This window comes from Dromiciops gliroides, chromosome 3 (assembly GCF_019393635.1).
Source record: "Dromiciops gliroides isolate mDroGli1 chromosome 3, mDroGli1.pri, whole genome shotgun sequence".
In the NCBI taxonomy this organism is placed as follows: Eukaryota; Metazoa; Chordata; class Mammalia; order Microbiotheria; family Microbiotheriidae; genus Dromiciops; species Dromiciops gliroides.
Window position 1 is genome coordinate 484,960,205 of NC_057863.1, and position 25,285 is coordinate 484,985,489.

Here is a 25,285-nt window from a genome sequence, read left to right on the forward strand (position 1 = left end):
AACAAACTGACTGTTTGCATTTGAAAGTTTCAGATGCTTACTAAATTATCTTATTTGAGCCTAATGAGAGCATAGGTGTTTTCTTTAAAGTCTACTCAGAAAAGTGACTTGGTTGCTTTGTGCATCAGTTCCTTTATCTGTAAAATGGGAACAATGATATTTGAATTGCCTACTTCTCAGGGTTGTTTTGGAGCAAGTGTCTGGTAAACCTTAAAGAATGAGAATACATTATAATTCACTTCCCTAAATGTGCGTTAACAGAGAAGTAAAATGAGGCTCCGGGGAAATGGCCTGCCACTTGGGTTTCTCTCCTCTAACTTTTGGAATTGGGATTGACAGGAATGGGAGGTCCTAGGGGAAGCTCAGGCTTGCAGCTATGGTCTTGAACAAGTCCCTTCCCATTGGTTTTCTCCTTTATAAAATAAACTGGTCTCCAAGGTCTCTTCCAACTCTAAAGACTGGGTGACTTTATTCCCTTGCTGGTGAAGTCCTTCCCATCTCCAAGCTGTGGTTGTTGTCTCATTGTGGGTGGTAATTCCCCACCACTGGTAGATGGTGGTTCCCCACCAGTGGTAGATTGTAAACAGGTGGTCTCTGCCTTAAAAGGAGTCTAGAGGCAGAGGAACTTTTACTGATGAAAAAAGAAAACAAAAAACCAAGGGTGTGTTAAATTAAAATTACATTATTATAACATTTGCTTATTTTAAAGAAATATATAGTTACATTGATACTTTTCTCACTGGGCATTGACTTTTTTTAAAAAAGAAAGTTGGAACAATGTTGATTTACAAGGGAAGGAATAGAAACCTTTTTTCAGAATGTAATCCTGTGAATTTTAAGTGAAAATTTTTACTTTTATTGTAATAATGTCTCAATTTAGTATATTTAGTACATGGACAACTTGAGTGTAGACAAGTTTGCTTTTAGAGAGTGTGAGCAATTTTTTATAAGGTGCCTTACCCAGCTGTGCAAACGTTTTCTTTCACTTTTTGATTTGAAGTAAAATGCATAGGATTATAATAAAGTTTTTTGCCAATATGTGCCATAATTTCATAGAAGTAAAATATTGACTTAATGAATTAAAGCTTATAGTTCATCAGAAGTCCAAATAAAAGTATTAGAAGTTCTCATGTAAATAATATGTGTTAAATTATGCCAATTATTTTGTTTCAGGGACAAGGTGCCCCACTGATTTTGCTGAAGTTCCTTCTATTCTGATGGAATACTTTGCAAGTGATTATCGAGTGGTTAACCAGTTTGCAAAACATTATCAGACGGGCCAGGTAGGAAAAAAAAAATGTACTTGCTATGGCTCTTTGTTTTATAATTAAACTGGACTTTGGTAAAGTTATGTATTTCACAAAAGAAGTTAGTTGTTTTTTTTTCTTTTCACTCATATTAGGATGGAGGTAGAGAACTCTAACCATTTTGTGAGGAAAATCTACTTTTCATTTGCTGAAGGCCTATGCTCACCAATGTAGAATGTTAAAGGGAAGGTATATACTAAATCTTTGTATGGTGTGTGAGTGTACTCTTGTGCCTTCTGGAAATCCTAATATAATTAAGAGAGAAGGGAACAAAATAAGGAAGAGAGATTATGGTGATAACTGGCTTACAATGTTACTAGGAGATATACATTTATCAGTTAAGAACTCATAAATTAGGCTAATTTTTCCAGAATTTCTTGAATACACTGAAATAGCTATATCTGCCCAAAGTGGCTATTTAAATTGTGTACAATTTGTGATCTGTGAATTTCACCCTATCATTGTCTTCCACTATAATTGTGGTCCTGTGGGAAAAATACATTAAACTCTTCAGAGAGGAGAGTTTTGATCATTGCTATTATTACAATGTGCTCAACACTGTAGTACAAGTCTAGTCATTTGAGAATTTTTTAGTACTTTCCAACACTATAATTCCCCCATCACTTTTGTGCTTAGAGCCTTTCCCTCAGACCTTGTTGTCATAGTTCCTAAAATTTAGCTTCCCCTTTGTTTCCTCAGAGTATTTACAGTGCCTCATTGAACTGAGCTGAAATGTTTTATTTTGCTAGGTATCACTCTTCTGTAAATGATGTCTCATACCTACCTCACAGGGTTGTGATGATCAAACAAAATTTTTTTTATATATTTATGTATGTATGTTCATCAGAAGTCCAAATTCTTTCTCTCTCTCTCTCTCTCTCTCTCTCTCACACACACACACACACACACACACACACACACACACACACACACATATGCACGCACGTATGGATACACACATACACACATGTCAATCCAATTGCTTTTTATTATGGAAATTTCCTTCAGTATGAAAATTTCCTCCAGCTTGAAGGCTAAAATCCTATAAAGTAAATTAATTTACTTGATTGCACATAAAAGTAGTAATTAAAAGAGGAAAAAAATGCTTTAGCACTGTTGGAGTAATCAGTCAATAAGCATTTAGGTTCTCATTATGTCCCAGTCACTGTGCTAACTTCTTGGAAAACAGGTGAAACAATCTCTGCCTTCAGGGAGCTTACATTCTAAAGGAATACAGTTTGTGCATCAGTATATCCGTAACATATACAAATAAATACAATATAGTTTAGGGGGAGAGGACATTGTTAGCTACTAGGGATCAGGAAAACTTTCATTTAGAAGGTCATGCTTAACCTTAGTTTTCAAGGAAACCAGGAATTCCTAGTCAGATATGTGAGGAGAGAGTGTATTGCAGGCATAGGAGACAGTTGGCACAAAGACACAGAGATAGGAGAAGTGGCATCATGTGTTCAGAACAGTGAATTAGCCAATGTGACCAGATTGCGGAGTACATGGAGGGAAATAATGCCACTTAGTTGCCATGTCTCCATAGCTATAGGAATTAAATCTCAAGATGGTGAATTGATAATCCCAGAGTCACTGTCTGTGATCTTTGAAAAATTACAGTGTATGAAAAAGATGCTGGAAAACTATGAGCAAATATTTCAGTATTCCAAAGGAAGATTGTTTATCTTTGAGACAGACAAACTTGGTATCAGTCCAACAAAATCCCACAATAGCTTATTAAATGACTTTTTAGCATTTAAAAAACAGTGTTAAAATTTCATTGAGCCAGTGAGTTTCACTAAGAACATGTCATGGTAAACTATGATAATGTTTACCTTACATTGTTAGAATAGGGGGATGAAATAAACAAAGTGAATCTTGATTTCAGCAATATTTTACTAAATTTCCTGTGCTTTCCTTATGGATAGTAAAATGTGGATCAGTTGTTTGTATTCAGTAGATTCACAGATAGATGAGTTGCCATGTAAAAGAGTGTTGTTTCATGGATCAGCATTAGCCTAGATGGTGATATCTAATGGAATGTCACAGAGCACTTGACCTTGTTCTGTTCAGCTTTTTTTTCAATGATTTATATAGAAATACAGAAAGTATGCTTACCAGTTTAACATGGAACACAAAACTGGGAACAGTACCTAATACTGTAGATGACAGAATCAAAATTCAGTCATACTGACAGGTTTGAAACTAAAATATTGAATTTTATACCATTAAATGCAAAACCTTGCATTTAGATAAAAGAACTATAAGCTTGATTAAAATTAGCCAGTAGTATGAGGAGCATAGTAAGAAGGCTAACTCATTCTTAGACTACGTTCATAGAAAGATGATATCCAGGTAATGGAAAGTAATAGTCCCACTGTAGTTTGCACTACTCCAGTTATATCTTTGAGTATTCTGTTCAATCCTGTGTTTTAAGAAAAGTATTATTAGACTCCATTAAAGGCCTCATTTTACCTCATTTTGTGGTTGGAGTTACCTTGAGTTCACAAAGGCCACACCTATGAAGTATAATTTCTGGAAGACCCTACCAGGCTAGAAGGTCTAGCCCACTGGTAGACTCTGTCTATTGTCTGTGGGCTAGCCTAAATTCAAAAAGTTCATTAAGTTCATTAATGAGTTTGCCATAAAGTGAGAAATAATTTGCTCCTGCCAACTCTTGAAGATCATCTACTAACTTCTAAAGAAGTTGTAATCTGTTTTGGTGAATGTGATGGCCACACTGATAAAATTACAGATACTTTGGAATATTGTAATATTGGTAAACTAGAGAATGTCCAGAAGAGAGATTCCAAGATCATTTATGGCCTGGAAATGTTGTAATATAGGAAAGGCAAAAGAAACCGGATTTATTTTGACTGGAAAGAGAAGATTAAGATATATTTCAACGTTATTATGGGGAAGAAGGACCAAAGAGTAGAAATGGATTCAGATTTCACTTCAGCAAAAGAAAAAATTTAGAAGCAATTAGGGTCATTCTACAGTAGAGTGAGCCTCTAGTGCAGGTTCTAAGCTTTCCATCATTGGAAGTTTTTAGGCAGAAATTATATTATCTATCAGGGACATTATAGAACATATTCCTCTGTTGGGTAGGAGTTTAGATTAAATGACTTTTACAATTGGATGGGAACTTAGTGTCTGTGACTTTATTTCTTTTATATCTTCCAACATGCTTTGAATATAATATTATTAACTGATTGAACATGTAGCTTGTTTGACAAATAGCTGCTTTATACTATTTATCACCTAAACCTATGAACTCTAGATCATGTTACGGTTACAAAGCCACAATCTAAACTATGTCACGAGGAAGAGCTTTTAAACATTTCAACACAAATTTCAGTGAGTTGAGAAACAGCTCTATCTTGGCCAACATGAGGAGTTTTTAATCTTTTTGTGTGTATCATGAATTTCTTTGCTATAGGTAAAGCCTGTCGTCCCTTTTCAGAATAATGTTTTTAATAGCATAAAGGAAAATACATGGGCTTAATTGATAAAAACGTTATCAGAATATTTAAAAAGCAAGTTCATGATCTCAGGCTAAGAGACCCTGGCTTGGATAAAGGAACTGTCTGTTAGTACCGAGAAAAAGAAGAATAACATGAATATACATCCATATTGCAAATATTCCAATGTTACATTGGAACTGGCTTAAAGAGTTGTGAAAAAAGTATTAAATTACCAGTACGGTGTTGACTTTTCAAATATTGTTCCTTAAATTTACAGTCATGAACACTGTAGGAAATTGGCCTGAAAGAATATATATTGTGCTTCTGAAGATATTTATTTCACAAAACAAAACCATTTACATTTTGATAGATATTTTAGAATAGTGAAATTTTGACTTAAGGAAATTTTTATGTTTTTAGTAATGAATTTTTCTCTACTACTACTTTATAAGGATCTGATTTTCTGCCCTTGGGTTGTGAAATATAAGAAAGTTCTTTCTTGTGCTTTTATTGCTGAACTTTTCTGTGTTGCATCTTGCCAAAGATTTGGTTTTCTGCCTTTGGTTTGTGAAATTAGGCCCAAAGCTTATATTGCTTCTTAAGTTTAAATAACTTCAAGGTTACTTACAGGCTTGTTATGAATTTTCTCCTTTCGGTTTGTCTGAGAGGTTATGAATAGAAATTGGAGATAAAACTTGTGTTATGACTAGAACCAAATAAGTTTGGGCATGTTTATATAATTTTAGTAAATTTATCATACTGTAATTTTTAATGCCTCTTTTTTGTGTGTGGGCGCTTACTAGCAGCATGTGTTAAGTAAAAGTAGTGAAGATTATTAGGTATTTTATCACGTGCATTGTAATGTTTTCTAATTTTTTTAAATGTGTACTACCAAAATCTGACTTAATTCTTAGTTATGATTGCCTTACTGAGTCATTTGTTGGGTGGTCCCATTATACTTTAGTACTTCAAAAGTTCCTTTCATCTAAGAATCTCAAAACACTTAGTTTACTAATCTATAAAACATCCTTGGAAAACAGATATGTGTCAAGTAATGTTATGTTCATTTTGCAGATTGAGACACTGAGGCGATGTTCTGCTCAGCCAAACAAACCCACTGTGGCTTGGCAAAATTAAGTATTTTAGTTTTGTTGATAATCTGCCTGAACAACTGGCCAAGACAAACCAAGCTGACTGGTTTTGTCACACTGCAATCTAGTTGTTTTTCCCCATGTGGACATGGGCTTTGTTTTAGTTCATTTGCAATCACAGCATGCCAGTGTAGAAGTCAGGTTAAACAACAGGGCTACTGACTTCCAACTCAGACTCCATTCATATGAAATCCTGTGCTTCATGCCCTTACAGTGTTTTCATATTTGTATTTGCCTATGTCCCAACAAGTTTTACCTTAACTTCAACATGTTCCTTGGGAACGTCTGTGGTTGGAGTTCTTGGCTTTAGTAGGATTTGGAGAATTACCATACCTGGGATTTCTACCAGGGAATTTCTTAATGTTCAACCTACTAACAACCTTTTATATAATAAATTATGACTTTAATAGAGTATTCTTTAGAACAAAGTGCTTGGTTTGTAAGAATTTAATGCCAAATTTTCAACACTTTTAGATTGGACAACTGAAATTATAAAAGGAAGACTATGGTTATCAAGTTTACCTTTAGCTGAAACTTTGTAAATTAACCTTCATTGAGCCCAAGTAGGTTTTGCATTGATTTGGGGCAATGAAAAGTTTGCTAAAGTATTTGCTTCCTTTCATTTTAGTCATTTTCATGCAACCTTTCTCTCCATGGAAGAGGCTCTCTCCTCTTTCCTATTTTTTGTTTTGTAAGAATAAATAAGTTGTTCCAGTTACTACCCATTGCCTATGTTTACCTTGGAAAAAAGTAGACTGAAAAAGCACAACTACCTTTCCTTAGAAAATGAAATGGGATATGTTAGAGACTGTAATTTGAATTTCTCACAACTTGTAGGTGCAAATACATGATTATGTTGGCAGAACAAGTGATTAAATTCTGTGCCATCAGTTATAACTGAATGCTTTGAGTTAGGGAGACAGACTGAGTAAATAGAAACTTATACAGATAATTGCCTCTCAGTTTGTGAGTGATTGGAATAGAGGCATTCATAGCTTCCCTTAGTTACTGGCAGCAAATCACTATAGCTTTTCAGACTCATAGTTTACTCAGTTATATAAAAATGAGAATGATACTATTTTTTAACCTTTGCCTTCTAGGCCATTCTGATTATGTTTACATAAATGCTTAGGATTTTTTACAGTTGAGTGCTTTGGCAATCAATGGCATTTATTCAGTCCCTACTCTGGGCCATGCTTTGTGTTAGATATTTCAGATGGGAAAAAAGAGTATTATTATTGTTGCTACAGTTGGGGCAAAACAAATCCACTTTCACATCTCCAAATGTGTATTGAACATCTTGAACTGGACATCCTATAGACATCTTAAACTCAGAATGTCCAAAATTGAACTCATTGCCTTTTCCTCAAAATCCTTCCTTCATTCTGACTTCCTTCTTATTGTCAAGGGCACCATCCTTCTCTCCATCACCCAGGTTCACATCCTAGGTGTGAGCCTCACTTTTTCTCACCCTCACTGGATCAGAGAGTATGATATTTAAGGTGTAAGAAAACTACACCCCACCATTATTTTTCCTTTTGGAGTTATGAAGTCTTTTAAATTTCTTTTGACTACAGTGTTTAAATTTTAAAGACTGGCCAAATCTAGGACTATACTCAATTTTTTAGAATGTCATTCATGGGTGCAAACATTTTCTCTTGCTTTTCTTTATATTGTTTTTATTCTTCCTTTTCTTGTTGCTGGTGCATAATCCTGTGTGGTTATGACTGGAATTTCTTAGAACATGATTTCTCTCTATTCCTGGCTGTTTATGTTTTATTTTTGATGTGGGAGCTTTGTTGCCTGAAAGTCACATTTCTGGATCAATTAGATCTTGGATTTCTTTCTGATAGTGGCCTGTGTATTCCAGTAATTTTCCTCTTTCAATTTTTTTCCCATAATATTCTTCTAGGAGACTAATGATTTTTATTTTAACTTTTTGAGTTATGATATTTCTTATCATAGCATCGGATTTTTGAGTTTCATTTCCTCCATTTTTTACCTGGGTATCCACTGCTTTGCTAAGGTTTTCCTGCTTTCATTCTAAGCCCTAGATTTTCCTTTTGAATTTTTCATTAACTCTATTTCACTTCTTATCTTTTCCTTCCCTGCTATTAGTCCTTCCAACCGCTCTAACTCATTCTATTCTCTTTTCTCAGTTCCTAGTTATAGTTTTAAGAATTTTCTTGTTTTGGAGTTCACTTCACTTCATAGTATTGATTCATTTTTTTAGAAGATATTCTTTCTTTACTCATTACTTTATTTTGTCTGCTATTTATTTTTCCTAAAGGAGTTTCCTTTTACAATTTCTTTCCTTTCTGGTTTTTTTTTTTTTTGGTTTGGTTTTGTGTTTGTTTTTGTTTTTGTTTTTTTTTGCAGGGCAATGGGGCTTAAGTGACTTGCCCAAGGTCACACAGCTAGTAAGTGTCAAGTGTCGGAAGCTGGATTTGAACTCAGGAACTCCTGAATCCAGGGCCAGTGCTCTATCCACTGCACCACCTAGCTGCCCCTCCTTTCTGTTTTTTCTCCCGTTTTGTTAGTTTTTAGTTTATTTAGTGCAATTTTAGCCATTTCAGTGTGTTGAAGGACAAACTAGGCTTATATAAAACCTATCACTCTCTTTTCTCACAGATTTAAGAAAATCATCACCTCCTAGCAACTACCCACTAATCTCAATTTGCATTAAAGTTGACAACTTCAACTGTATATCGTCATTATTCTTCTCACATATAGGCAATAGCTCTAGAAGCATCCATTCAAGGGATTGATTAAACCTCGGAGGTTTGCTTAGTTAGGGCATCTAATCTGGAAAAAGAGTTAAGGTTCCAAATAGCTGGGAGTGAAAGCCTCAGAATAGTCTGGCTGTGTTCTGTGGGTGGATATCTAAGTAGGCAGGTGTTTGGCACTTGTATCTGACACCTAGCCATAGAGAAATGGGATTCAAGAAACAGTACTCTATAAGGCAAGACCCTTGTTGTTAGGGAACATCAGATACCAAGAGAATCAATGCAAAGCTCTTAGTAATTGGAAGCCAGGCATACAGGGTCAGGTAGGACAGGACCAAGAGGAAAAAACAAAAAAGCCTAACTTCCTGCTGTACCACTGGGGTAGTAAACTAAGGGAATCTTCTGTTTCTTCTGCCTGTGAGCCGGGTTGGTCACAAAGCCTAACGCAGGGTTAAATTTTCTAGTGGGGCATAACTGACCCCAGCTGAGGTTACTGGAGGTATTCAAAGCCAGGAGCCCTGTTGATCATCAAAGTAGCACTTCTTGTTTTTTGTTTGTTTTGTTTTTTAAATAAGGTTTTTAATGCTATTTTATCAGTGACTCAGATAAATGGATTGGGGGGTAGTTCATCCCAAACCCCTTTTCCTTTGCTTTTTTAATCTCAGGTAATAGAGATTCAAGTGGTACTATTTATGTTAGATTTGAAATGTTAAGACTTATGGTATGACATAACCATTTTATTTCATTTTATTCATTAAAGCACCACCAAAAGGTATCAAGATCAGGACCAGTCTTGTCTAGATAGGAAACTCCAGATGAAAGACTCAGTATCTGATGATCAATTCTTCTTAAAGTGAGCAAAAACATTTTCTAGAAGTGAGTGAATTGTCAAGCTTTGTGAAATATCACAGACAGAGAAAAACATGTTCATTTTATTCAAATTTTACTGAAGTGCCCTAGATCAGTTTCTCAAGATCTTTTACATGGAACCCCAGTGTTTTCCACAGTATGAGAGTATAGGTACTATGAAGACATTCTTATTCTAGCTGTATTTTCCCCTCTACAATACTAAATATGAAAATATATACATTAGCAACATTTACATGCAATAATATTTTCAGTATGAAAATAGCTTAATTTTCTGAATTTTTCTTTAAAGTTTCCTTGACATGCTTTTTATCCCATATATAGTCTATACTCTTTGAGTCCCCAGAACAACCATTATGCATTCTGTCAATATATTTCAAATCCTCACAATTTTCCTTGGCTACATAAGTTTGGGAAACATTGTTCTAAATGCTATCACGTAATTACCATGCCCACAATACACCTTTTTCTAAAATAGTGTGACTTAGGAGATAAACATCTATGGGGGGTTAAGGGTATTGCACAGTTTTGAACCTTGTCATCGCAAAGTATAAGACGCCACTCTTTTTCTTTTTTTTGTAAGGCAATTGGGGTTAAGTGACTTGCTCAGGGTCACACAGCTAGTAAGTGTCAAGTGTCTGAGGCCAGATTTGAACTCAGGTACTCCTGAATCCAAGGCTGGTGCTTTATCCACTGCTCCACCTAGCTGCCCCTAAGACACCACTCTTAAGAAGACATTTCCATATTTTTGTGGATCGGTGTTCAGGGTACTATATAAAATGACATAGAGTAAACAATATCCATCCATGAGCTCTATTTTCTAAACATTGATATATCTAGAAAAATACACACAGATAACAGAATAATATAGTAAGACCTGAGTTGATAATATTGTACCATAAACATGTTCAAAGTAAGTGCCTATTAATAGAAAGTCATGGTTCATAGAGAATAGTAGTAATGTGACTTCCATATCCAGATAGTGTGGTGATGACAACTTAAGCCTTCAGCTTTCTTATCTTTTATGATAAGATTTTGTGGTGAATGTTGGATTTCCAGGCCTATTTTAATGATGGGAAACTGTTTTGGTCATTAAGGATTACAGTCTTTAATCACAGAATGTTCAGCTTGAAAGAACCTTAGTCTAAACTTCCTCATGTTGCACATAAGGAAACTAGGGGCATGAGAGAGGGATAAATGACTTGTTTATGGTCATACAGCTTGTTACTGGTAGAGGCCAGAGTAGAACTCATGTTCTGACTCATTTTCTAGTATTATTTCCACTACATTATAGTGTTTTAGGATTCATGTGGACTGCTATGCTGGGGAAGCATCCGATTTTTCCAACTCTTAAATAACTAATTGTGAGACTACTTTTGAGGCCACAGAATTCATATTACTTTATAAAAAATCTTTTGTAAGTGAGAAAATGGCAGAACTATTTAAAAACAGTTAATATAGCAATGTGTCAATCATTAGTGAGGTATACATTTGGAAATCATTGGGTAGTAGTATTCCCTACCTTGGAACATGTACTTTAAGATTCAAGTAGAATCAAGTATAAGGCAGTTAGGTGGTGCAGTGGATATATTACTTTTCCTGGAGCCAGGAATACCCGAGTTCAAATTCGACCTCAGACACTTACTAGCTGTCTGACCCTGGACAAGTTGCTTAACCATGTTTGCCTCAGTTTCTTCATTTGTAAAATGAGCTGGAGAAGGAAATGGCAAACACTCCAGTATTTCTGTGAAGAAAACCCAAATGGGGTCACAAATAATTGGACATGACTGAAACAACACAACAAAATCTAGTGTACTATGTAACTAGGTGTTGAAAGGTAAGTAGATAACTGATACTACCCTAGGGTAGTAGGTCATTTTTGCCTGGCTTATGAGAATCTGTTGGGGTTATTAGAGTTTGGAGAGCCTTGGAAAAAGTTGGAGAAGGTCCTCAACCTTAGTGTTCTACTATTTAGTATTTCATCCCACTACCCTTGAATATAACTTCCAAGATGATGTGTTATAATAATGCTGGGATTTACTAGGAAATGTTATGAAATACAAAGAACACTGAATTTGAGAGACTTGATTTCAAATCCTAGGTCTGCTTCTTTTTAACTTGGTGACCTCAGGAGAGTTTTATCCTTTTCAGGCCTGTTTCCTTATCATTAGGAGGGGATTACATTCTAAAATCTGTAAGGCCTCTCCCAGCTCTCAATTTTTAAATTTTGTAACTTTAGTACAGTGTTTAGCTAAAGGAAGAATTTATGGGTAAAACCTGAGGTTCTCTGTGTACTTTGGCTAGCCTGGTTTCTCATTTGATACTGATGAGTGGAGTATTTGAAGAATAACCATGACCATCTTGATTAGGCCCAGGGATCAACCTCACCCATTTTAGGCTAGGCCACACATGCTGTTGATGTTATCTTCCTTCCCTAACAAAGGAGGTCCATTTGAGTCAGGGGCATTCATCCTCTCAAACCCATTTCTTTCTGGTTGGGTTCAATTGAGTTAGCCAGGACATGTTGGCTTATTTGAAGTCAACCATTTAATTTGTAGGACAGGAGATCAATGATAGTCTGGTGTGACTGTTTCCCTTGGAAAAAGAATGGGTGTTTAGGTATTCAGAGTACTGCCTTCTAGATCAATAGAGTACTATCACTGCCAGAATATTGGTACGTAAAATAAAACTATTTAGTTATACCTCTTTTTTTTTTTTTTTTTTTTTAGTGAGGCAATTGGGATTAAGTGACTTGCCCAGGGTCACACAGCTAGTAAGTGTTAAGTGTCTGAGGCCGGATTTGAACCCAGGTACTCCTGACTCCAGGGCCGGTGCTCTATCCACTGCGCCACCCAGCTGCCCCTATACCTCTTTTTTTAATGACTGGTGACTTTTTTGCTCTTTTATTGTTTCTAACTATAGAGTAACCTAGATAGGAGCCATGCCTTCTAAATGAACGTTATTATTCATTGCCCCAATTCAGAATCAATGTATTTATTTACTTTACTCAGCTTTCTCTTAGCATGGATCACATACTACATGTGGATGGTACAGACTTTTTTTTTTTAAACTCATAGCCTCAGGCTTTCCTTATGGTACCTTTCCCCTCCTAACAGTTAAAAACTTTAATATTATTTTTACTTTTATAGGAACTAGACACATGGCTATATCTGAAAGCTGTGTTGTATTAGTTTGGAATCACTTCAACACATCATAAAATATAAGTCTTAAGTTTAGGAGACTAATAAAAAACATCTGTGCTATCCTGTAGACATTACTGCTTTTGACATTATAGTATGAATTGGGTTATTTAGTTACCAAGACTAATTATAATTAGTAAAACCATATTTACAGAAGAATATGTTGACTGGTGAACAATATTTCTTACTTGAAGATAAATTTTAAATAGTAATATTCAAGATTTAGCCAGTAAACATTGTTCCTTTTCTTAACCCCTAGTTTACAAATAAACTAAAAAGGAAATGTTTTAAAAAAAGTTTCTGTAAAATTTAGGGTATTAGTGTTATTTTACAATGGGAGATATTCTCTATAGAATGAGAATAATAGTACATTTCGCAGTACATTTCCTAATTCCAGTGAATTACCCAAGAATTAAACTATGTAGAAATAGCCTATCTTTGTTTAACGTGAAAGATGCTCCCTCTACCATACAAAGGCGTTTGCCAACTTGCTTCCATGTAAAGGTAATATAGTAATTTATTAATTTGATATTTATTCCACCATATAGTAACCTCTTTGTCTTCTGAACTCTTTTATTAGTTACTTCACTACTCATTTGACCCTTATTCCCTGCCATGTATTATCAAATAATTTTTCATATATATAGGGTTTTCTACCCAGCCAAAGTTAAGGTGAGAGAGAAACCATGTTCTATACATTCCCTATAGTGTCCTGAAAATATGTTAGGTGATTATAATTGCATTCCTACACAGAATTTAAAAAAAATGTTTTCTTTATATTGTCTGCTTCAGATTAAGAATCAAGCAAATAAGAATTATACCTATTACAATTGTTTAACTGAGAAGCCTTTATAAGTAGACTCTGATGTTGTCAAAAGCTTTGGGTTTTTAAGGCAAGTCTTTTAAATATCTCCATGTGAAAATAGATGTGTTGATTTTAACTACTTTAAAATGGAGTGTGTTGATTTTGAATCCAGTGGAAGGATATCTCTAATGGATAACTAAGAGAAAAAGAGTCCTCAATCCAGTCTATTATGGTGCAATATAGAACAAGTATGAAAGAGAGACAGACATCTAGATGCCAACGATTGCTCCTAGTTCTGCCTGCTGGCTCTTTTCCCTCTTTTATATTCCAGCCCTTTCTCATACATGAAGATATGCATTTTCCAACCCTAAGTATTCTTCTCCTAGTTGCATATCCCAGTTCCTTCAGTGATCCATAGTCTCTTTACCACCCTGGTTATCTTCCACTGGAGCTGTTTCATTTTGTCAGTGTTCTTCCTAAAAAGAGTAGTCTAGAACTGAAGACAGTCATACACAGATGTGGGTCTGAGAAGAGGAGAGGATAGCATGACTATAATCTCTGTTAGTCTAGACACTGTTTCCATTAAAGCAGCCTAAGATTCCATTCCTTCATTGGCTACTATATCACACTGTTAAAGCATGAAATATTATCTAACCATAATCCCCATCTTTTATTTTTGCCATTATTTTGTAACCCAAATGTAGGGCTTTACCTTGAAATTTAAATACTTTTTGGTAGAGTTAATTATGGTATTGATGATAAATTGCCATCATCAAATTAACATTTTCCTATGACTCCTTTCCTATGTTCTTATGAATCCTTTTGAGCAGTCTCTAAAAATCAGTAAAGTTATTCTTTACACTGTCCTTTTATTTATTTGTGATATTCTCAGATTTATGTCACCCAATGCTGTGCCAAGACATGTAACTTCTGGTTTCTTCTAACAAATTTTCATTGTTTTGTCTATATCTTGAGGTGGCATTGGTGGTATTATTTATTTTTTCCCTCCTGTCCCTTCTCCATTACCTCACTTCCATATTATTACAGGTTGCCATCATTTATGTTTTTCTTCAAATTCTAGAATACCTTCCTGCAATTTTTACTTTATATCCTGTGAAAACATCAACAATTGACTTATCAGTCCTGTTTATTTCTTATTTTAAGCATATTGGCAAAATGATGTGAAATGTTAAATGCTAAATAATTGACATCAATAAACCTAGAACTTGTGTTTTGGAAGTTGTTGTTCAGTTGTTTCAGTTATGTATGTTTGACTCTTTGTGACCCCGTTTGGGGTTTTCTTGGTAAAGATACTGGAGTGGTTTGCTATTTCTTTCTCTAGCCCATTTTACAGATGAGGAACTACTGAGTGAGGCAAACAGAATTCTTTGACTTGCCCACAGTCACACTGAGCCACCTAGCTACTATACTTTGGAAGTATGTCTTCAACCTTGTTATCATGTCAAATGAATTATTTAAAAGTCAATTATTTTTAAAGTATAAAATTCCATTGTGCATACTAGATAAGCAAAATACACTTTCTCAAGTCAACAATTAATTTATTTTTGAAGAGGAAAATAATTTATTTAAGCAGTTTCAGCATAGAGAATAAATTTTCATTAGTTACATGAAAAAAGCCATAAACTATATTGGACCATAATCCCCAGCAAATACGCACTTCCATTCTTTCCAGTTGGAAAATAAGAGCTCATTGCTATAGTTATTGGAGATTTCAACAGCTCAGTTTCAAGTGTGACTGTCACTCCCAATTCTAACATTATTTGCTTGCATTTTGACATTTTAGTCCTACCACCACTGTATCTTTGTGCTTTAAAAAAAGAAGATAGTGTTTAAATCGGCTTCATAAATGAAAAAAGAACAATTCTATAATTATTCACCTTCGAGTTTGAAAATGAATTTTTTAAAAGTGTACCTGAATATATTAACTTCCATTTGACATATTGCCACTTATTGAAATTAAACAGAATGTCTTCAATCTTGTCACCTGAGTTATTTAAAAGTCATAATTATTTTTAAAGCACAAAATTCCATTATGTATTTTGTTTCATTTGATATATTTGTTAAATTCTGACTTACAAATATATGCAATTTACACAATACTTATGATATTTTTTTCAAGGCACTGCCAAAAAATATGGTGTCTCGACTCTGTGAATCCAAAAAGATCTGTGCTGCAGCTGATATGCAACTTCAGGTATGTCTTGTGTGTCTTTTTTCCATGGTTAATCCAAATAGTTATGAAAAATAAACATAAACCATAAGTTCTTGCCAATGCTGCACATTAGAATAATAATACTTGAAATTCTAAAACATTTCATCTGAATTCAAGGAACCTTACAAAATTGGCTTGTTCAGTTCTTACATTGTCCTTATAATGAAATGACAAGTAAAATTATTTTCATTTTCAGATTGAAAAACCAAAACTTATAAAAGACAATACCCCTAAATCATTTATTTTATCACTGGTAGGGATAAAAATCAAATCCCATGATTTATCCACTCAACTTTTTACCTATTTTTAAAAAATATTGTACTTGAAATTTAAACAAAAATTAACTTTATTTTCAGGCAGTAACCGATGCTAAACACAGGTGAAATTTGGAAATCATGTCTCCATGAAACCAGGTGTCTGGACACTTAAAATTTGAGAGATTTGATGAAGTTTCACTTTTATTTTTTATTTTTTAAAATAATAAATATTTTTATTTAAAGTTTTGAGTTCCAAATTTTATCTATCTTTCCTTCCCTCCCTCCCTGATGCTATAAGCAATCACATATAGGTTACATATGTACAGTTGTGTAAAACATTACCATGTTAGTCATTTTGTGCAAGAAAACTTGAATAAAATTGAAAAGTGAAAGAAAGTGAAAAATAGCATGCTTCAGTCTGTATTCAGTCAATATCAATTATTTCTTTGGAGGGATAGTATGCTTCATCATTATTCCTTTGGGATTGTCTTGGATCATTGTATTGCTGAGAAAAGTTAAGCCACTCACAATTCTTCATCAAGAATATTGCTGTCAAAAAAGAAAGAAAGAATATTGCTATCACTGCATACAACATTCTTCTGGTTCTACTCACTTCACTATATATCAGTTCATACAAGTCTTTTCAGGTTTTTATGAAATCATTCTGCTTGTCATTTCTTATAGCCCAATAATATTCCATCACCATCATATACAACTTGTTTAGCCATTCCCCAATTGATGGGCATTCCTTTGACTTCCTATTCTTAGCCACCACAAAAAGAGCTGCTATAAATATTTTTGTACAAATAGGTCTTTTTTTTCTTTTTGGGGATGTCTTTGGGATATAAACCTAGAAGTGGTATTGCTGGATCAAAGAGTATACACAGTTCTATAGCTCTTTGTGTGCATTGTTCCAAATCACCCTCCAGAATGATTGTATCTTTTCATAACTCTACCAGCAATGGATTAGCATCCCGGTTTCCCCACATCCTCTCCATCATCCAATAGTTTCCTTCTTTGTTATATTTGCCACTCTGATAGGTGTGAGGTGATACCTCAGAGTTGTTTTAATTTGCATTTCTCTGATCAATAGTGATCTAGAGAATTTTTTCATATAACTATAGATAGCTTTGATTTCTTTGTCTGAAAACTGCCTGTTCCTATCCTTGGATAGGAATCAATTGGGGAATTACTTGTATTTCTATAAATTTGACTCAGTTCTGTATATATTTGAGAAATGAGTCCTTTATCTGAGGTACTTCTTTCAAAAATTCTTTCTCACTTTTCTGCTTCCCTTATAATCTTGGTTATATTAATTTTGTTTGTGCAAAAACTTTAATTTTATATATTCAAAATGATCTCTTTTATATTTTTTTATTGCTCTCTATATCTTCTTTGGTCCTAAATTCTTCCTAAGTTCATAAATCTGACAGAAAAATGATTCCATGCTCTCTTAATTTGCTTATGGTGTCACCCTTTATGTGTAAATCATATACCCATTTTGACCATATTTTATTGTACAGTGTGAGAAACTATATTTAGTTTCTCCCATACTTTTTTCCAGTTTTCCCAGCAGTTTTTGTCAAATAGTGCTAGACTACTATAGTCATTTACTATAGTGTAATTTGTGCCTATTCTATTCCACTGATCCACCTCTCTATTTCTTAGCCAGTACCAGATTGGTGTTTTGTTTTTGTTTTTGTTTTTTTGTGAGGCAATTGGGGTCAAGCGACTTGCCCAGGGTCACACAGCTAGTAAGTGTCAAGTGTCTGAGGCCAGATTTGAATCCAGGTCCTCCTGACTCCAGAGCCGGTGCTCTATCCACAGCGCCACCTAGCTGCCCCCAGATTGTTTTGATAATTCCTGTTTTATAATACAGCTTGAGGTCTGGTACTGCTAGAAGTTTCACTTTTAATATGGAAGTCTGTTATCTAGGTATAGCTTCGGTGCCCTCATTTTAAAGGTTCCATCCTATGGCTCAAACATCTTTCTGAAGGTTCATATTTTCTCTCAGAGACCAGTCCCTAGAGCATAAAAATGGCATAAAGAAATCAACCCTGTTTCTGTTACATCTTAAATTTTATTTCAGAAATGAAAGTGTCTAAGATATGTAAAATAAGAATTAACACTCCTTTTTACTTTAGATTTCAACTTTTGTCTGTATCAGGTGTCCTTTACCTTTTTGTCTCATGAAGCCCATAGACTCCTTATCAAAACAATATTTTAATACATGAAATAAAATATATAAGTTATAAAGGAAATCAGTTATTATTGAAATACAGTTATCAAAATATTTTTAAAAACAAGTTCATAAACCTCAGATTTAAGGACCCCTGGTCTATATAGAAATAGTTTGAGTTAAAATAAAAATGAGTTTTTAAGGACGTTCAAATAGTTTAAAAATAAAAAGCATTTTATGACTGAACAATCTGTCTTTGCCATTATCCATCTGTGGGGATACTGTCTTTTCAAAGCCCACATTGTGGCTTTCTATTCCTGAACAAATGTTTTAATATTTTCTTTTAAAAAGGAAAACCATCCTAAAAAATATTTGCCAGCATATTTTATGCCCAGCTTTAGTATTACACAACAGAAGCTTGTATAGTGGAGCCAAAACAAAGTTGGGAAAGTAGTATTTCACATTTCTAAGGAGTGGGTTAGAAACAGATTAAGCATTATTGAAATTGTTAGCTTGCTAAAAAAAAAAAAAAAACAATGGCATTTTGCAGGCTTGTAGTCTCAAGATAGCATTTCCCTTCCAAATGCAGGCTTTCTATGGTATTGAATATATCATAAACTATTTAATATCCATGTCATACAGAATAGCTTTCTACCAACTTGAAGCATGTGTGTCTAATTTATGTTACAGGCCTAAGCTCTATACCTTTTTTGGGTGTTTATGTGCAATAGTATATAGTCTTCCTTCAGAAATGATACAATTTGCAGTTTTGAATGTATATAATTGTTGACATTAAAAATAATGTCTTTGTCCTTGTCATTTGGTCAGCTAAAATGTTTGAATCAGAGTTATTTTTTCAAGTACGGTATGTTTTCTGTTACTCGTTTACTTTCATTTGATGTATTTTTCAGTTCCTCACTCAAAAGCATAACTTGTTCATATATTTGTATATGAAAACTTTATACATAATTAATTATATTAAGATCATGTTTACATTTTGAATGTTTATTTACACCAGTGTGTTGAAGGTACTTGGGCAATATTGTGGGCTCACAGAAGTATTTAATCTTCCTGGGACCAACAAGGTAGTAGTCCTTGCCCTCAAAGGCCTGCTACACATTGCTCATTCTTACCTTCTAAACGTTTGTGACAAGAACACACAAAAATACAACACATTATAATAGATTGCACAGGTCTTGAAACTATTAAATGCATTGTAGCTACTATACGAATCAAGGACCAGCCCCAAAGAATTGTCTGTTTATAGTAAAGTTGAGCCATGGCTTCTCTGTGAAATTATTGAAAACTTCAGAAGAACCTGGGGTCCATGGTATTAGATGATTGTTCTCAGTTACATAATTGGCTGAGATTGGCTAGGTTCTCTGACTCCACATCCAATCCCACCACTTCATCTCATTATAGAAGAGGGAATCAAAAAGTTTGTACTGAAGTGCCAGCATTTCTATTTAGGAAATGTCTGCATTTCAGCTGGTGAAAGCTCAGATTGAGTTTAACCTATAATCCCATATCTAGATCAAGCCAGAAGTTAGGGGCTGTTTAGAATATCCAGACTAATCCCTTTTCCTTTCAAGTTAACAGCTGCACATTTTCTACAAATTCCAGATCTACCTAGGCTAGATAAGGGTCTCAGACACAACATTTTGTTGACAGAATTTCCTTTTAGAATACAGGATAGACTCTTGAAATTCTTTGCCTTGGTCAGTGCTACTCCGAGGTTTATAAGATATTTCAGCAAAAAGTCTAACCTCCTTTGTTCCGATTTTAAAGTGCAGTTTCAACAAAGCTCTAAAAGCATCAATGTTAATTTTCTTGGGAATGGACTTGCCCTTTTTCTACTCTTTAATTATGTTTTAATTACATATATCCTGTCCATACTTATATATTCAGAGGTGGTCATTTCCTTTCTGACCATCCAATTAAGCCAGAATTCTTTTAAGGAAAGTACCTGCTTCCCATGCAACTTTCTGATACTAAGTGTTATTGCTCTATTTGCCTTTCTTTGCAGTCTCTTCAACAACTACATCACAGTTCTTTGTCTGAAGACCAGACACTAGATTGCAATTTCTCTTTTGCCTCACTTTACTCTGTTAAGTCTTTTGTCACCTGAGTACATAGACACAGACCACATCAGTTGCCTCATTTTAAAAATACTAGAATTCCAGGAAGAAATTTTATAGGCTTTTCTATATCCCATAAGCTGTAGCTCTCTGTTTTCTCACACTTTCAACTACTTAAATGTTGGCAAACCTCCAATCTTGTGGTTTTAAACTTATTTTGACATATAGTATATAGGGAGATCTATATTCATAAGATTCAAGGTTTATAATGTATACAAATCCTAATCTTGAGAAGGCTGATAGTGTTACTTTAATTAACATAGTACTTATATTTAGCATGAATATATGCATTTATATTTGTGTAGGTATTTTCAATTGTTATTTATCCTTTTTAAAAATTCTGCTGTGTTTTATAATTTGGTAAACCACATCTTAAATGTCAAACTATATGCCAAAGCCAAATAGATGTTTTTCTCTTTCTAGGTCTTCTATGCAACTTTGGATCAAATCTACCATGGAAAGCATCCCTTAAAAAGGTCAACCACAGACATTTTAAAGGAAACACAGGAGAAATTTTATGGGCTCCCATATGTACCAAACACTGTGAGTGCTGGACTTTAATATTCTCTTTTAAAGGTTTGAAATTCTCTTTTTAGGACTTGAGCAGAGTGGGTAGGCTGTCATCACCTTCTGCCCACAAATCGTGAAATCCTTGGATTTCTGGTGGGAATTTTCACAACTGAGGACACTTCATGGAAAATGTATAGCTCATTTATAAAATTGACATCTTTAACATGTCCAAAACTTCATGACAGTTCTACAAAGTCTTTCTTTTCCCTCTAAGAATATGTTTGCTTGACTTCAAAGACTGTGATAGAAATTAATCACTGGAGTTAATTTATTTTTCCTTTCATTTCCATTCATTTATTCATGACAAGTAGCGAAAAAAGTAGTTCATTACTGATGAAAAGATGAATGGCCTGATAAAATCCTAATTATTGTTAGTAATAGTAAGGAATCTTTTTTTTTTTTTTTAACTATGCTGTCTGGCTTTTCCACCAATTAGTGGTGTGACTTTGGGTGAGTCTCTTAACCTCTTGGAAGGCCTCAGGTTGTTCATCTATAAAATGAGGGGTAGAACTAGAAAACCTTTTCCATCTAGGTCTTAGAGTCTGTTTGGTGCCATTGGGTATTGGAACAGGTTTTAGTAAACATGTTAGTAAAATTAGGGAATCAGCTATATACTAAATAGTGTTTCTTAGATGAGTAGATTCTGTCTTTGAAACACAACAGAAAATGTTTTATATCTACTTTGAATGTGGAATAACAAAGAGATTTCATTTTCATTGCATTCCTTGTCAAAAATTTTGATTGGCTTATCTGGCCCAAATGTAAGCTTACTATAGTCATATTGTTTACTTATTTCTGAGGTCTCCCCCCCCCCCCCCCAATGCTTTCTGTTTCTAGACCAAATGCTCTGAATACAGCAAATTCTGTATTGGTGGGAAAAACCAGTTCTATGTACAAATCAAGATGACATATAATCTAAGTGTTTGAAGGCTCAAATGCACTTTTGTGTATAGTTTTGAATAATAGTATATTGTGTCTGATATTCTGGGCATTCAGAAGACTTGAAACAAGATAATGAAACTGTACCCAAATCAAGAGAGTCCAGAAAGCTCTTGTGTTCTGTTAAGCAGCAACTGAGCTCAGCTGCACACACGCTCATTCCCTCTTCTTTTCTGTAGCTTATCTCTTGCCAAGGAGTATGCATAGATTTTGGATGAATACCCTGCTATGGGATACCCCACTCTAACTCTAACTCCCTCTTACAGGTTGAATCCCCCAGGGTTTGGCCACACCAATTTCAAAGTAGTTTGTGGGTTTGCACTGCTAAAACTGTATAGTTCATAGGTCTTCACCATAGCATTTTCTTTCAGTGGTCAAATCAACAAGCATTTATTAAGAGCCTAATATATTCCAGAAACTGTACTAAGCACTTGAGGCATTTACTTTAAAAGAGGCAAAAACAGTTCCATGTTCTCAAGGAATTCAGTCTAATGGAGAGATGCAAACAACTATATACAAACAAGATACATTACAAATTAGATATAATATCAGAGGGAAGACATTAGCATTAAACAATAGGGAATGGCTTCTTGTAGAAGGTGAGATTTTAAGTGAAACTTAAGCCAAGGGAAGGTGATGAGGGAAGGAATTCCAGGCATTGGAATGACTAGAGTCTGGGGGTGAAATATCTTGGGTGAGGAATAGGAAGGAGGGCAGTGTCAGTGGATTGCATAGGAGTACCTAATGAGAAGTAAAGTATAAGAGGATTAGAAGGGTAGGAAAGGGCCAGGTTATAAAGAACTCTAAAAGTCAAACTGAGGATTTTATATTTTATCTTGGAAGTGATAGGGAGCCACTGGAATTTATTGAGTAGGGGTGGGTGAGGGTGGTGGTGGTGGTATGGTCAGACCTGTGCTTTAAGAGCCCTTTGACAGTTGAGTTGAGAATGAACCAAAGTGGAGACAAACTTGAGGCAGGGATACCAACCAGTAGACTATTGTAATAGTTGAGGTGTGGCAGTGATGAGATCCTGCACCATGTGGTTGCAGTGTCAAGAAAGAAGGGGCACATACAAGAGAGGTAGGAATGACAAATGACTCTACAAAACTAGGCTCAATAAGCCTTGGCTATTGAATTTAATACAGGGGAGGGAGGCGTCAGAGATGAGAATCAAGAGTCATACCTAAGTTGCAAGCCTGTGGACAATTGAATGATTTAGTAATGAGAAAGTTTGGAAGAGAGGAGGGTTTGAGGGAAAGATACTAAGTCAGTTGTGGACATGTGAGTTTAAGATTTCTACAGAATATATAGCTGAGGTGTCCAACAAAGATGGAGATCACAACTCCAACTCTAGTTGGAGATTGTAAGTTAGTAAAGAGCCTTAGGAATGGATAAAAAGTTGAGAATCATCTGCATAGAAAAGATAATTGAATCCATAGGAGCTGATGAGACTACCAGTGACAGTAACTGACAAGCCTTCACAGGAAGAGAGCCAGGAAATAGCATGTCACAAAAACTTAGAGAATAGACAATATTCAAGAGGAAAAGGGTGATAAAGTATGAAATGCTGTACCACGTCAGGGATGACAATTGAGAAATAGCCATATATTTGATAAGAAGATATCACTACCCGCACCCACCCCTACTCAGATAAATTCCTAGGAGAGTAATAGCATTGTAGTGATAACAGAGGAGACTGCTTTCTTAAAGTACACAGGAGACAGGTGAAGAGGAAATCTGGTAGGGGAACAATGAAGTGGTGAACAAGGACATTATGGACATAACCTGGAGATACCTGCTAACAGGTAGATGCTTCTGTGGAACTATATCACAACATGAGAGATACATGAAAGGGGGAGAGTGGAGCAGGGAGTTAGAGTGAGTGAGTGATATGCTGGGGCAAATCAAGAGCTAGAGTTAGGTGAAGGTGACTTCTGTGGTCTCAGAAATAGAAGAGCTTACAAGAGAGTGGTGTGGAAGACGGGAAAGATTGAAAAGAGGAGGGCAGGGGGTGGCTCAATGGATAAAAGCACTGGCCTTGGATTTTCAGGAGGACCTGAGTTCAAATCCAGACCTCAGAAACTTGACCACTTACTAGCTGTGTGCATTGGGCAAATCACTTACCTTCATTACCCCACAAACACATAAACAAAACAAGATTGAAAAGAGGAAGAAAGGAAGTCAGCCTGACTTTGGAGGTGGAGAGATTCAGTGATGAGTGCTCTTTATGGGGAAGGACCGTACACAGGAATGGTCAGGGATTTGGTGCCTGAAATGTCTGCTTGTCCTGGAAGGGCTAGATTTGGAGCCCCTGGGTTCCTGGCACTGGCAGAGGCAGCTGGCACCTGGAAGAGTTGGAGAGCCTGGACCCCAGATGGAGACTTCCAGACAGAGTAGAAAAAAAAGGTCACTTAGAAAGGTACAGATGTGGACAATGGGAACCTGCACTACTGGGGAGCAGTGTCCTCTCTGACATTGTTCTGAGAGTTAGACACAATGGAAAGCGGGGGCCATGAGGTATGCTGTATGAGGCAATGGAGCAGAAAATGTCCACAGTGCAGAGCCTAGAATGGATACCTTGGAAAGCTCTGATTATTGAAGAATACAGAAAAAGGAAAGAGAACAGATGGGTATGGGTGTCATGGATCAGAGAATGAAGGTTTAGAGTAAAAAGAAAAAGAAGATTAAGCAAGTAAAGAAATCTTTTTTTTCTTAAAGCAGCATAGAAAATTAAATTTAAAAAAAACTATGTCAAAGACTAGCAAAAGGGGAAGACAGGAAAGGGAAACCTACCTGACTCAGAATAAAAAAGAGGGAGAAGAAATATAAACAAGTTAAAAGCAAGAAAGAGGAATTAATAAACAAAACCCCAAAGGGAAAGAGGTACACAAACAAGAGAGGGGATCAGGATTGAGAGGAAGAGAGCCAGTAGGGACAGGCCCATCTTAAAAGAAAAAGATTAAAGTAACTAAAAGAATATAATGCTTTGTTTACAGCAGAAGAGGGGAAAATCATAATTGAAACAGCCAATTTTAAATATAGATGGAAGAAAAATATGAATCTCTATCTTTAAATGTGAATGGGGCACTAGGTGGCGCATGGATAGAGCACTGGCCCTGGAGTCAGGAGTACCTGAGTTTCAAATCCGGCTCAGACACTTGACACTTACTAGCTGTGTGACCCTGGGCAAGTCACTTAACGCCCAAGTGCCAGACCAAAACAAAAGAAACAAACAAACAAATAAAACCCCACACATAAATGTGAATGGTTAAACAATACGGAAAATTTTTTAAAAGAGTGATATATTTGAAAAGGAAAAATCCTATAATCTATTTCTTACAAGAAACAAAATTTTAAAAATAAAGGCAAAGACAATCCCATAGACTATTGATGAAGCATACTATCTATGAGAGAAAGAACTGATATTGATTGAACACAGA

General features: G+C 35.2%; 1 protein-coding gene across 1 annotated transcript in view; it reads left to right on the forward strand.

Annotated features, from left to right (window-relative positions):
* Positions 1–25,285, forward strand: part of LOC122747808 (mitochondrial intermediate peptidase) — a 181,888-nt gene that overhangs the window by 73,150 nt on the left and 83,453 nt on the right. The window contains 3 exon segments of the mRNA XM_043993633.1: positions 1,174–1,283; positions 15,670–15,744; positions 20,760–20,879. Coding sequence (XP_043849568.1) covers positions 1,174–1,283; positions 15,670–15,744; positions 20,760–20,879 — 305 coding nt within the window.